This window comes from Thalia democratica, chromosome 4, assembly GCF_965202585.1.
Source record: "Thalia democratica chromosome 4, ktThaDemo2.hap1.1, whole genome shotgun sequence".
Taxonomy (NCBI): Eukaryota; Metazoa; Chordata; class Thaliacea; order Salpida; family Salpidae; genus Thalia; species Thalia democratica.
In genome coordinates, this window is record NC_139168.1 from 38,910,100 (window position 1) to 38,925,524 (window position 15,425).

The following is a 15,425-nucleotide window of genomic DNA, read 5'->3' on the forward strand; positions in this document are numbered from 1 at the left end:
ATTTTAAACTATATATACAATTTAATTAAACTTATATAATGCAGCAAGTTTTCTTTTTATATTTATAGATAAAACTTTTATATAAACTATACAGTTTTTGACTTTAATAATATAACTTAAGTGTATAAGTATTTACCTAGTTTTAATTATGTTGTGTATTACAGACTTTATCATTCTTTTAATTAGTTTGTGAATAAACTCAACCAAGAAAGATATATTTATTTATGATAAAGTCTAGCTGAATTGAATCAACAATGCCTGTGATTAAATGCCCTCTTGAGAGTTGCACATATGAAACACCAGACGTCGATGCTTCCGTAGTTGCTTCTTTGCTCATCATCCACAACAATGTTCACATTAGTGCAAATTCTTCAAAACCAAAGCCTCCAAAGATGGACCGTCCTCGAATAGGGACAGACTGCAATGAAGAGGGTTGGAACATATTTGCACAAAAGTGGACTATTTTTAAAGATAGCATGGAGATGACAGAGGTAGAAAAACGTCGTCAACTGTACCAGTGCTGTGAGGAAGATTTAGGCGATGCTATTCTGAAGGGACATGAAGATGTAATAAATTTAAGTGAGCAAGAGCTTTTAAGGATGATCAAGCAGCTTGCAGTTATTCCTGTTTCAGTTATTGTACGACGATCAGACTTTCTTAGTGCAAGACAGGATTTGACTGAAAACACTAGATCATTTGCTGCACGTTTAAAGGGAAAAGACAGTACATGCTCGTACACGTGTAAATGCCCAAAGGATGGCTGTAATCAAATGATAGATTTTACAGACATAATCCTAAAAGATGTCATGGTAACAGGTTTAGCCGATGAAGATATCCGTAAAGAGGTGCTAGGATGGGAAAATCTAGATGAGAAAAATGTCAATGAGACAATCGGTTTTATTGAAAGAAAAGAGATGGCACGTGATGCAATGTCAAAACCCGCTGTTACAGCCTCAGTTTTCTCATACAAATCCTCAAAAAAAACCACACAAAAACCAAGTGGTAAAATAACTTGTGGCATATGTAATAAATCAACTGATAAATTTGTTTGGAGCAGTAAAATATGAGGTATTTTGAGTGTTCTGCCTGTAAAAAATGCTGGATAAAATCCTGTAAAAAAGTTTATCAAAGTCACCAAAATAAAGCTGATGAGTCAAATGCACTTCTAGTTGGTGGATTGTATACACCAAATGTATACAAATCCTTAAAGAAAACCACACAAATACCAAGTGGTAAAATAACTTGTAGAATATGTACTAAGTCAACTGATAAATTTGTTTGGAGCAATAAAAATATGAAGTATATTAAGTGTTCTGCCTGTAAACAATGCTGGATAAAGTCCCGTAAAAAAGTTTATCAAAGTCACCAAAATAAAGCTGATGAGTCAAACGCACTTCTGGTTGGTGGATTGTCTACACAAAATTCTGATAGCTTTTGCATCCGAAGTCAAAGGAAAAATATGTTCGAGCGTAAAAACGTAAAAAAGAAAAATGAGGTAAAGGGACAGAAAAATGTATTTTTACACACTGAATGGCGACTAAAACCGCACAAATCCAAAAGCAATCCTCACTTACCTCCAAAAGATAAGAAGTCATTACCTTACGTCAGAAAGAAAGTTATGACTTCCAATAACCCGCAGATATCAAAAATGTGGCGTGACTTTTGGAATAAAAAGGAAGAATCTCTCAGTATTCGTTTTTTAAAGTCTCTGGAAAATATAAGTGAGAACACAAAATCGTTGCCACAACTGAATTGCGGTAATCATGTCGTGATACTAAATCAAACAGATAACTTTCCTAGCAAGTGGGGGAAAAGTGGAGTGGTGGTGGAAGTAAAGGACTGCCATCAATGTGTCTTAAAGGTTGATGGATCAAGTTGCTTAACTGTTCAAAACTGTAAGTTTCTAAGGAGATTTTTCCTTCCTGTTTGCAAATCTCTAAGTAGCATCCCTTATCTGAGAAAAACAAACATACCACTGTAAAAGTTTGTCTTTTCTGGTAAAGTTGAGAAAAAAGATGTCAAGAAAAGTTTTAATGTTCTTTGTTTCCAGAAAAAAAGATTTTTTTTGAGTAAGCATTGTGTAAATTCCCTCTGTACTAATGACTTTCTTCAAGATTGATGTTGAACTGGAATGGCTCGGATTTGCTTTGATCTGTATTTTCTTGACTTGTGTTTTCTACAGAAAAGCAAATAGACCACCAAAGTTTACTTGCGAACAAAAATGTGTCCGGGATGAGTGTGTGAATTTATCGGATTATTTGCAGCGTTTCTGTATAAACCTTTATGATGCTTTTCAAAAGCTTCGTGACACCAATGTTGCTGATATTCATTTATTGTCAAGTTGGAATGTTCACTGTAAATTAATTTTTATGGTCTAATTAATGAGTTTCAGTCCAATTGTGACTTCATAAAGTTTGTAGTTGACTTTGCAGCAGACTTGTCTAATAGCCATCTGTTCAAAGTGATTTTGGATGAGTACGCAGATATTGACTGTCAAAAATTCGAACTGTTGGTTGGTATCGAGTATTTGGAAAATAAGTGTAGCAGTATTTCTTAAGTGTTTAATGCTAGATTAAATCTCAAATTTTTTGTTACAGTTTGTTTGTTTAAGTTGTAGTTTGTTTTAACAAATCATTTAATATTGAACTAAGTTAATCGTAGTTTTTAAATGTTTTTGTCTTTTTGAGTTTAGTTTCGTTGAATTTTAGACCTGAAAATGTGTTTAAGTTGTAAAAAATTGTTTTAAAATAATTTTGTTTCGCTCGGTAAATTTATAGTTTTATCTCCTTTGTAGATAATCTGGGGGGAGATGTATAAGTATTTACCTAGTTTTAATTATGTTGTGTATTACAGACTTTATCATTCTTTTAATTAGTTTGTGAATAAACTCAACCAAGAAAGATATATTTATTTATTAAGAAATTCATTGATGATTCTCATTTCAAAAAGCAATCGTAATAATGAAAACAATTGTGTTGTCTTTAGATTTTCAAAGAAATTGGCTGATTGATTTTGAATTATACATACACTTAAATTTAGAGGAATTTTAAGTCATTGTGGTAACTAAAGTTTTTGCTTGTTTATTATGTAAAATAAATACTTCATTTTTACTTTAAACTATGAAGTATGGTTGCAAAATTTCATTTTGAACTAATGCTTGAATATTTTTTACAAACTTTTAAAATAATTATTTGAAAACGGTTTCTAACTACATACTTAGCGCCCGTTAAATACATAGACTACATAAGAGTCACTGGTATAAGTACATGATTTTCTAAACAAGAGTAAATATAGATTATTATTAAAACTATAGTTCTTTATTGGAAAATAAAAACTTTTGCTGTTTAAAAAGAACATTTTTGATTTTTCTACAAAAGTTGTAGGTAAAATTTATCTTTATTAACTTCCTAATGAGCAAATATTAAGTTTAAAACTTAAAATAAGTTTAATAAAGCTACTTTAATTAGTTTAAAAATGTACTTAAAACATTAAAACAAGAACATACCCTATTCCATCAGTCACCCATCTTGAAATATATGGAAAAAGGTATCTTGATAGCAGCCTGTTAAGAGTTTTATACATATAAGTATACATTAAGCAACTCTTATTATTTATCATTAATTACAACATTCAATGAAAAAAGCACATATCAGGGTTGCTTTTTTTGAGACTCAAAGCCAGCCTAAGTGAACAAAAACTAGTATGGGTTACATAAAGTTAGCCTTAATTGGTCTGAGTTGATTAAAAAAGGGAAAAAATATACTAAAGTATAAAAAAAAGTTATAAAGAAGGAAAATACCTTGTTAATAATTTTTATAAGTTCTAAAATCAGCAGTCTCTGATAAAACTATTTAAGTTTTACTTTGATTAAAAAGGCCTGTTGAAGTGCTTTTCTAACATAAATAATAACCTATATAATAATTCCAAAAAAAAAACTTAGTAAGTTGACACAACTCTTAACTTAGTTAGATGCATATCAAGTTTTTCTTTTATTATTAAAAACAAACAGTAAATCTAAATATTAGTATTTAAAAAATAACTAAAATTAAACTAACTCTGAATAAAGGCAGAAAGTGAGATAATTTACATGCTCATCATTTAGTACATAATTGAAGTTTTTGATTTTTTCTATAAAAAATTTAAAGTAAGTTTTCTATTGAAGTAATGTAATCTAAAAAAAAAAAAATGGTTTTTTTAATTAATATAAATTAAATATCAACTTGTATTGCAAATAAAAAAACTTAAACTTTATGTTGTAGAACATTTTAGGCAACTTTTATAAAAAAAATTATTTAGTAAAAACTAACTCTAAAAAACAACTAAACTTTATTGAGTTTATGAAGTTTTTTGTTTTTAAGCTTAGTAAACTTTATTAAGTTCCACAGATACTTAAAAATTCAAAAGTTAAGCAGTTTTTTTGGTGGAAAAAACTTCAAATTCAAACTTTTCCCTTTCAAACAAAAAATATTTTTTGAAGGTCAACAAGTAAGTTATATTATACATAGTTCTACCTTTCCTTTTACTTTTAACAAATAACCTGAAATTATCCTAAAATAAAGTATACAGTATTTGTACACAAAAATATGTAAAACTTAAATGTCCTAATTTAGCTGACATCTTATAAACTACCACTATTAGGTAGCTTTCTACTACAAGTGCAAATCTTGCTGCCGGTTTTGACTGAAAATTGATTCAATTGTGCCTGCTTGTGCTGGACCAAACCTACTCTATTTATAACCTATCATTTTTTATCAGAGTTTATATTTCTATATGCTATGAAATATTCTTAAAACCCTTGTTGGTCAGCTCCCAGTTGGACAATAATGCCAGTTAAAACGGATGGTCTACAGCAGGGTTTTCAAAAGTTTTTTTAAGGCCCCCTTTAAACAAACAAACAAATTAAAAAAAACCATGGCCCCTTCCAACAAGATTACTCAAAAAACTTACCACTAAAATCATCTAAGACCTTTTTTTTTGCTCTTCATCATTAACTCCAGAATATCTAGTGTAAGTTTCAAATTATGACTTCATGGCCCACTTTGGGAAACCTTGGTCTACAGTTTAGTTTGGTTTATTTACACTACTGCTTTTTAAATTTTATTGTGAATTGATTTAAATTTTGGTAAACTATAAAAAAAACTCAAACTTTATGTATCTACCACACCATAACTACCTAGGATCATAAAAGTTCGAAAAATTCAGAGTAAGTATAATGTATCAACCTTTAAATACCCCTTTTTGTTAATTTTTTTTATAAAAAACACTATAGATACATCACTTTTCAGATTAATGGCAAATTTTTTACCTTTATACTAAAAATATATTAACGTTATACTTTTTATAAATTTTGTAATGCAGAAATTTTGAATTGTTGTGATTTTTAAATTTTTAGGCATTTGTGCCAACAAATTCTACCATTTTATTTATTTAGCTTGTTTAAATTGAGGTTTACAAGTCCTAAACTATATTTTTAGATAAAAATGACAATTGGTGCCTGTTCTGGACAAAACGTTAAAAGGTATCCAAGTGGTGTGCAACTTGATAACCAAATAGTTTTTTTGTGCACCTGGTCTCAGGACTAAACATTTTGAGTGCTTTTATTTGTTATTCAATAAACAATGTTTAGCAAACACTGATGAAATTAAAATACAATTAATTATTCAAGTAAGACACTTCAACCCCTTTTAATGATATATGATGATATCAATTTAAGTACTGAAACTTTTACTACTAAAAAATAACTAAAAAACTAAAAAAATTGACCTAATGGAGTCTTTTCTCCAAAGTTACACAAATCTTTGATAAGAAATTGATCTTTCACTGTTCTCTCTTCTGTTAATCTAGTGGTAAACTCATGTTCTTTGCAACTTATAGAATTTGTTGAGAAGAAAGCAACATTTCTAAATAGCTTGTAATTACTTCGTGTGCTTAAATTCCTAATTTTTGGGAGTAAGACTTTAAGAGGTTGCATATTTTTATTATATTAGAGCATGAAATTTTGTTTTTCCAAAATGTGGTTCTAAAACTTCAATCAATATTTGAAATATAATTTGGCTATTGTCATGGACAAAATGGATTAAACAAAAAACTGATAATAGTTTTTATCTTGAAAAATAAAAAAGTTTCGGTTCTATTTTTATTATAAAAAAAAACATTTCTTTAGGAATCAACAACTGCATAACATTTTATTTATACTATTATAAAAATTTTAAACGTTTTCTAGCTACTCAAAAAAAAATTATACATAAAAACAGATTTTTCGATGGTGAAGTATGTAAACAAAAAACTGTTTGATGAAGTTTATGCAACTTTATTTTACACACATACAATATAATTATTTTGTGAACTTATAATCAGCTTTAATACTTAACTATTAAATAAGGTTGTACGTTATTATGGATGTTCTTAACAGGATATTCTTAGACGTTTAAAATCTTTCAGCTTGTAAATAAAGTAACTTCAATTAGCAACAATTAAAGCAAAATTTTTAATGTAACATTAAAAGGGCCATTAAATTCGAAGAGCAGTCTGTTTTTATTTTTAGTCATTTGTTCACTGACCTTTCATTAAAAAAAAAATCAAGCTAGCGAAAGGTGGTAATTAGATAGTAATTTAAACTTTTATGTTGATTTTTTTAATTTTTGTCGTCTAATTTGCTTAAGAGAATAATCAAGCTAGCTATTTTTCGATTGCCCTTAGTAAAATTTTTTAAACAATATCTAGATTTTAGTTTAAAATTTATAAAATATGCTTTGTTCAAAAATACCCAAGTTTTTAGCCTTAAAGATCAAGTTTTATTATGTTTATTCAACATTAAAAAAATTGCACAAAAAATATTTGGTTTAAGGACCTTGGTACAAAAAAAGATCTCCCGACTCTCGAGTCCCAATCATCGAGTCGTATACCCAAATTTAATCAAAATTATAGTGAAAAAATAAAAAGAAAAGCAAAAAAAACTTAATAGTCAAAATTTAAACTGAAAACAAAAAACTCTAAAAAAATGAGACTATTAAACTTATGTATACACCTAATTTATTTAATGCTTCTATTCTTACATTACAGTAATTATTTTTTACAGAATCCAGTTGAAGTGTGTTAACGAATAAACTTGATTCGTTAACACACAGAAACATATGTAGGTACAATAAAGGAAGATTACTGTATAATTTGTTTTTATTTATATTTCAGTGAACTTGTTTCACTAGGATCTTTTGTTATCAAACGATCAAATCTATATTTTTAACAGTTAGTGTTAGATTATTAAACTTATTATTTTTTCTTAACAAAACATCCAAAAATAAATTATGTACAATAGTAATTAACATTAAAACACATAAAATTTATGTTAAACTCTACGTAAAAATGTAAAGTTTTAATCTGAAATGTTTTTAAGTTTAAAACTTATCAATTATTTTAGCAAATAATTCAACCTTTTTTTAAATTTTATATGATTTAAAAAACAAAATTAAACCTTAAGTTTTTTAAAGTGTGTTTAAGATTTTGGATTCTACTATCAACTAATATTAAATCATTTAAAAAAAAGTAGTAAGAAAACAAAGCTATAACGTTTAAGGAAATAAAAAACAAAATAAAGCTGAAATATAAAAAAAAATAGTAAAAGTAAGCTGTCCAAAACAAAACAAACTATGCTTAAACCAAATAAAAATAAGAATAAAGTAAATATACCTTTTTATTTAAAATTATCAGTTTTTAAAAATTTGAATAAGTATCCAAATTTAAGAGTTTAACCAAACCAATAATGTAAACAAGCACAAAAAACACTTAAAATAGTGAAGTATTTTATTTTCCTAAAAGATAAAAATTAAAATAATCATAAAATAAGTCAACCTAATACCATTTTAAAATTAATATCAGTAACTCAGCTTATTATTTAAGTATTTAATTTTTTTTTTACAAAATTTGTATATAAATTTATAAGTTTATTTGTACAGTTAAAATGAAGATTCTAGACTATTAAATGAACTTCTTTACTAATAAATTTACAAACTAAAAAAACAAAATACAACCATCTACAAACTAGACTGGACCAACGCTATTGAAACCCAATTAGTATACTTAAAATAATATAAATACTCACACAGATGAAGAATATATACTAGTCTATTCGTTAAATTTATTTAGTTGATCATCTAATAAAGTATCCTTCTTTTCAACCTGGAACCTTCCAAGATGACTTTAGTCTTTTGATTAATAGCTAGGTCTGTCCAAAGCTTACTACCTTGACAAGCTAGTGATTTATCACCATATATGTTATTAAACCTTGGTTTTAACTTTGTTTTTGAGGACCTTGTTGAATGGCTATGTACTTTAGTAAAGTCCTTTAAAGTAACACTTAAAATTTACTGGTTAAAAACTATGTATAAATTTGAACATAAAAACTCCCAACTCGTTTTTGAATAAATTTTCAACATTAAATACTTTTTTGTTATTCTTAAATTACTTACAATCTCGTTGAACATTTTTTCATGATTTTCATGATTTAATTAACTTTTGTTTTATTAGTTCTGCCCCAGCATAACAGACCATTTAATTAGAATTTTTAGTAAAAAGAAACTATGTAAACAGTTGTATATTACTTTTTAGATTGTTTTATTTAAGTAAGATAATATTTAGATTGGTTTATAATTAAATGGTCAAGTTTAAAACATTTATTTAGGATCAAAGTTTATGATTTGATTTTTTATATAAAACAATCCTTAAAAAACCTTTTAGCTTAAAAACTTATAACAAAAAATACTATAAAAAAAGTAGTCGAATCGACATTGATTAATTTGTTTTGAAAAAACAAGTTAAATCGTTTTTGGTCAATAAAACATCATATTAAAATATTTAGCGGGTAAAAATTTTAACATCTCTGTTCCAATTTACAATATAAAACGAATATACTTGTCAAAAATATTTATGTTTTTGACGACAAGCAAACAATATATCTTTATTTAGTTTTTCGATTAAAATACGTTTAGTCTGAAAACGCTTATAGCTAATTTTTTTTGATATAATTTAAATTTTTCAAACAGAAAAAGAAAACGTTTATCGTTGCAAGGGGTAAAGTTTATTAATGATGTTTTTATACCATAAAATAAATCTTAGCATATATGTTTATGTATCAGTTTATAATAGCTTTATTTACAACGAGCGTGAACTTAGCTTAAGAGCATTTTTAAGGAATTTTATAAAAATGTCCAAACTTAAGACCCAATTATGTCCTTATCTTAATAGATAATTAAAAACTTTTTTTTTCATTCTAAAGAACGGTCCTTTGTCTTTAATTTAAAAAAATCCATTAAATTGGGGTTTGACTTTTTGAATAGGGCCCCTTTAAAATGTTTGTGTTTTTTTCTAGTTTTTTATTTATACAACCTTTTCTTAAAAAATAAATATTTTTTTTCAAATTTTTTTTCTTAAACATACTTATTAAAATGATTTTGATGATGCTGCAAACTTTTTTTTCAACTTTTTTGTATATCATAAGCCTGAATAAAGTTTTCAGAAAAATTCCAATTTTGCACGATTTTCGTTTTTCAGATATACAACCTTTTATGCAAAAATAAAATATTTATCTAGTAATTTTCATTTTTAACAGACTTATATAGTTATGTTTTATGATGTTGTGATATTTTTTCCCAGTTTATTATTGCTTTTAAAGTATATGACCCATACAAGTTTACCTAAATTCTTAGCAACGCTATTTGAGGGATCTCTTGCTCAAGTTTAAATAATTTAAAGTTTGAATAATCATCATAATGATATTGAAAATATAGGTTTGGACAGTGCCTACAAGATAATTTTTTTAGAACAACCTGAATTTAAAAATTTAGACTACAAAGAAAGTTTATGGATTAAAAGTTTAAATGCAAAAATTAACTTAATTAAAACAATTAATGAAGATTTAATATTTTAGAACTTGGTATTTTAGGATTTTTAGGAAAAGAGCATTTTTGTACATTGTGTTTTGGCTTGTTCACTTGTATGCATTTATGAGTTGTTAGTTAGTAGTATCTTAGTTTCAAAAACTTTGTATGATAATTAGTTGTTTGATAACATGAAATATTTAAAAATTTATATAGCCTAAAAGTTTAAGTTTTAACTTTTATTGAATTTTGTTTACTTTATAAATTAGTTACTATCAGTTGTGTTTTTATAATTTCAGCCGTTTATCGCTTGATAATGTTTTAATAAACGAAAGTACTAGTGAATCGAAAGCGTGTTATTTGTTCATTTTTAAGACAGTAGAAGCAATATTGTATTTTTTACAATAATTTTGTTATACTTATTTATTATTATTCACTATCTGAACAAAGTAGTTCTCATTATCTTTGACACTGGAAATAAAAAACGGTTTAAAATTTAGATAAATAAATTACATGTACTCAATTTACAATTATGTACTTTAAGTTTTTTTTAATTTTGTTATAAATCGTAAAATAGATGTTAATCAATACTTTATTATTCTTTTAAGTTAAGCTAAAAACTTTATAAACAAGTTTCATACTTAAAGTTTTAGTTGTTTGTTAGAAATCTTTATCTTTAAAAGACAAAACAGTAAAATTCATTAACAGTTAACGTAAAGACTTAAAATAAAGACTTACGTATCAAAGATGAATTTTCATATAAACTTATAATTAGTTTTGTCAAAACTAAACATTTTTGCAAAACAATTTTCTTTAAAAGCGATCGTTTTATTTAATTTTAGTTTATAAACTAAAAAAACAAGTTTAAAAAAAGTTGCAAAGATAATATTAACATATTTTAATTTTATACAATATTTATATACGGAAAAAAAAAATTAAATAAAAAAATATATTTTAAACGTAAAAAATAACTAAAAATGCTGCATTAAATTATTTTAATTTTTTAATGTTATGTGTTTCAAAAAACTGTTCATTACTTAACACTTTAAAGGTATTTTTTGTGCTGTAGGTTAAGTTAAAGTTTAAATTTTTTCAAATGTACTATGTTTGTATTATAATATTATTTAAAGAGAAAAATAAAAAATGAGCTTTAAAAAACTTGAAATTCTTGAAAGAATTTAACTTTTATAATAAACTAGAACTGAGTTTAATTTCAGTGTATTAAAGCTCGAGTAAGTATCATTAAAATAAAAAACGAACGTGCACTGTGTTGTCTAAAAAATATCAAGTCAAATATCGATTTTAAAAGCTTAAAATAAGTAAAAAGGCAGCATAGAAAAAAACATCACCGGAAATCTTATTCAATACAGCTAACTCAAGTAAGTTTCGAAACTTGCTTTTTGTTTATGTAAAGTAAATAATAAACAAGCTTTTGATCACGATTTCAGGGGTATTTTACTGGACAACTTGCTTTTGGAATTAGTTGACACTGAAAAACTCATTGATTAGTTGTGTGTTTTATTTTAAGTACATTATATTGATAAATTTTTTATTTGGTAGAGTATTTTGCTTTAATAAAACTACAAAAAGTAATACAAAGTATTTTTTGTATTGTAATGAAAATTTAAATGAACTTCAAATGAAATAAAGTGTTTTTTTTGTTTTGTCATTTGTTTTTTAGTTGTGACGGTTCTTATTTGTTTTTAAACAATAGATTTAAACTAAGTTTTTAAACTTAATTTGCAAAACGTATGAAAGGGCTTTGATATTTAATATACACCTCAAATAGATAAAAAGCAAATAACGAAATAAAAAAAGACTTAATTTCATTTAAAGTTCATTTAAATTTTCATTTCAATACAAAAAGTTGTATTTACTTAAATTATAATAAAATGTTTAATTCAACATTACTTAATCTACACACTAATAACTATATTAATAATGTTTAGTTTTAGTTTTGAATATGTGTAGTTGTTTATTTAGCAAGTCTTGTAAAATGTTCTATGAAAATTAATTAACACAATTTCGTTTGTAATGTAAATAAATTGAATTTTAAACTTTTTTTTCAAGTTTTAATCTAATGAGTATTCTTTTTTTACAAAAATCATTTAGCTCTATAATTACAGTTTGTAAAAACAAATTTTGTTAATGATAAACACATATTCGCCATAAAAAACTCAAAGTCATTAGCAGTTTTAAAATCACAGTAGTAAACTTTAATAGAAGAAAAAAAGGTTATTTTTTTAGACCTTCTGTAAACATATACTCTCAAAAAAGTTGAAACTCTTAAAAACTATATATCAATTATTTAGCACGAGGTGAAGGTAGTTAAAATTATAGTTTCTGTGTTTCGTCTTGTGTTTTTTGTCTGATTATGTACTTGATTATTATTTTTATCTATTTCAGTTTTAAGAATAATTCAAAAGTGCAAAAGTGTTTATTGATTTTCTTAGTTCATAAAGAAAATAACAGTCAAAATTTTTAAAGAAAGGGTAAAAACTTTTAGTTTTCGAAAAAAAAACTCAGGCATTATTAAAAAAGAAATTTATTTAGTGTCACGCTCACTTTTAAATAAGATTTTTTTTTGTTATATCTGATGCTCAAGTTTTACAAATAAATTTTTTTGATAGTAATACTTAGTAGCTTTGTAATACTTAAAAAAAAATTCTGGATTTAGTTTATAAAATAATAACGTTTTACTAGAAAAATTTAAACTAAAAGCCTATTTAAATTTTTAAGTTTTCATAGAAAATATATTCTCATATAGTATAATCTTTAATTGTAGATGTAATTGTTAATAATAACTTGACTGCTGTAAAAGTAAATACTTAATTAAACTAATTTAGTACAATGTTTACTAGTTTACACACTATGATAGAACTAAGTTTACAAAATTTTTGTAGATGTGTTCTATTTCTTAATTGGTGTAAACAACTTGAAAAAAAGATAAAACTTCTTTACTTCTTTGAATAAAAAGCGCTTAAAAGTTTGAACATTACAATTTGTAGTCATTGAATTATTTTAACCCAATGTGATATTTTCAAAAAGCTTGATAGCAATAAAATATGGTAAAAAACCATAAAAAAAAGTTTGTACTTTTTTTTTAATAACCGATGTGTGAAAACCATACAAGGTAATCTCTCTTTTAAACTTTAAATAAAGTTTACTTTACACTATTGAATTACTTATTTGTATTAGACTACATACTGAGAAAGATTTTAATGACTACAAAAATCTATATTTAATATCTTAACTTATTGGTTTATTGGTTTTTGTTTTTATAACATTATAAAGCTTCCGGATAAAACTGAAGTAATAGGTTTTTGTTTTAAACTAATTTTACAAGTTACAAGCATTACTTATCAAAGAAGTTTGCACATAAAGCTGTAGTTTGTTCAAGTTTAGTTCGTTTATTTTATCTAACTTTTTTTGTTTATTTAAAACACTGTTAGCTCTTAGCATAAATTTTTAAGTTCTATATTTTAAGTGTTTTTGGCTATAAAATATATTCAGATTTTGTTCTAATATTTGTAAAAATTATTACTTTTCTTTATTTATTTAAATTAAAAATTTAATTGACAGCTTAAGCTATTGTATAATATTTACGCCCACATAAAAGCCTTATCATCTTTCTTTTCATATATAACGTTTACAAAAGTTTTTAATAATATATTAAAAGTGTTAGTTAAGTAAGTTTATACTTTATATATTTCTACTCAAAGTTTAACGTTACACTAAAATGTATTTTACTGTAAAAATGTGAGAGCTTTTTGTTTAAAGTTTGCTTTTCACATTATGATATAAACTAAGCTTAGTTTTTACTTAAAACTACTAACTAAACATTTTTGGAGGTTACAGCTACAACATTTTTTATTTGCTTGTAATTATTCTAAAGATTTCTTTATAGTTTTATGTTTAGAAATGTTTAATAAATGTGCGTCAAAGATACTTTTTTAATGACAAGAAAAATAAAACAAAAGTAGTTATGTAACATAAAACTACTCCTTATTTATAGTTTTAATATAAATATGTCATCAAAACACGAAAAGGAGGCTGGCTGGGAAAAGTTAGAGGAAAAAACAAAAGAAAGCATGTTTACAAAACTAAAGCAAATGTTTTTGCCATCAAAAAAAGAAAACAACCAAGAAAAATACGTTAGTTATAAAATCGATTACTATTAGTGAAATTGGTACAAATGTTTTAATAAACTTATTAAAAATTTATAGTTTTAAATTGTTATGGTTAGTAAAAGGATAAGTAAACTTTTATAATTTACAATGATGATGAAATTCAGTTTAAAGATCTTTAAATTTGCACCATTGTTTACACGCATTCAAATTAACAGCATATTTATCAAATTTTTATATAAAAATGTAATTTAGTTTATTTTTACAAGTTAATTTTGATGTAGAAAAACTGTTGCGGGCTTTAGCTTACTGATTTATTAAGGTCGAATCGGTAAATGAGAAAAAAAAAATAGTGATAAACTATATTTTTAGTAATATTAGCTTCTTCACAAAAAAAAGAAACTCGTAAAAACTAGATCCGTTTTTTGACATATTTTTCAGCTGATGTTGTATAAACAAAAAAAAAATCTAAACCATCATACCACTTTGATTAAATTATTTTGTAACTTTAAATATAGTGTAAAATAATATCTAGGAAACAGACAACCGAAGCAGACTTTTGTATCAAAACACAGATGATTATCAAAGCAACAACCAGTCCAAGTTGACAACTGAAAGTGACAAGCTAAATGTTAACCAAGATCAGAACTTGTTGTCAGAAACGTCTTCGACCACTCAAAAGAACATAAATGTTGAAATCGGAGCAAAGACTTCACTGCTGAAAGATTGGTGAAGGCAGATATTTGTATTCTCGTTTTTGAAATCAGAGCCTAAATAGTTCTACAAATATCAGACATAAGGAATTTTTAACATTAGCTTTACAATTATAACATTTTATAAGTTCTTAAGCTTCGTTGAATTATATTTGAGCTGTTTTTATTTTCTAGTTTGATTTTAATAGTGCTTGGAGTTTTAAAGATATTTTAAAAAGTATTTTAGAAATACGTGAACAAAAGTTTGTTTAACAATCAAAATTAAAAGTTTTAAATTACTTTCCCTAAATGTATAACTATATGTACACTCACTTAAGTTGTTTTTTTTAACTAGCCTTACTTTTTTTCAATTAACTTTTCTAAAACAAACAATAATAGTTACTGTAATGCATATTATTTGCAAACAAATATAAAAAAACATATTATTTTTTTTATTTTGTTTAGCATTAAAACAATTAAGCTAAAATTTAATTCAAAAAACTTCTACAACAAACTAAAATATTGATTATATTTTTGATTTATAATATGTTTCAAAAGATTATATTATTATATCAGAACTAGATACAGTTTATTAAGTCGAAGCTTATTTTAGTTTTTTTTTTCAAACAACCAGTTAAAATTAGATTAACTTCTATTTTTATAATTTTAAATTGTGAGTTTTCAAGTTATAATTGATAATTTTCAAAAAAAAAATTAATTGTAAAATAGTAGTT

General features: G+C 25.1%; 1 protein-coding gene across 1 annotated transcript; it reads left to right on the forward strand.

Annotated features, from left to right (window-relative positions):
- Window positions 1-13,892: 13,892 nt before the first annotated feature.
- On the forward strand, window positions 13,893-15,041 carry LOC145835034 (uncharacterized). Its single transcript, XM_082942564.1, has 2 exons — window positions 13,893-14,026; window positions 14,535-15,041. The coding sequence occupies exons 1-2, from the start codon at window positions 13,901-13,903 to the stop codon at window positions 14,730-14,732; spliced, it is 324 nt and encodes a 107-aa protein (XP_082798690.1). The 5' UTR covers window positions 13,893-13,900; the 3' UTR covers window positions 14,733-15,041.
- Window positions 15,042-15,425: the final 384 nt, after the last annotated feature.

Coding starts and splice junctions, on each gene's coding strand:
- LOC145835034 (XM_082942564.1), top strand. CDS start 13,901: ATGTCATCAAAACACGAAAAGGAGGCTGGCTGGGAAAAGTTAGAGGAA. Junction 14,027..14,534: donor AAAACAACCAAGAAAAATAC/GTTAGTTATAAA, acceptor AATAATATCTAG/GAAACAGACAACCGAAGCAG.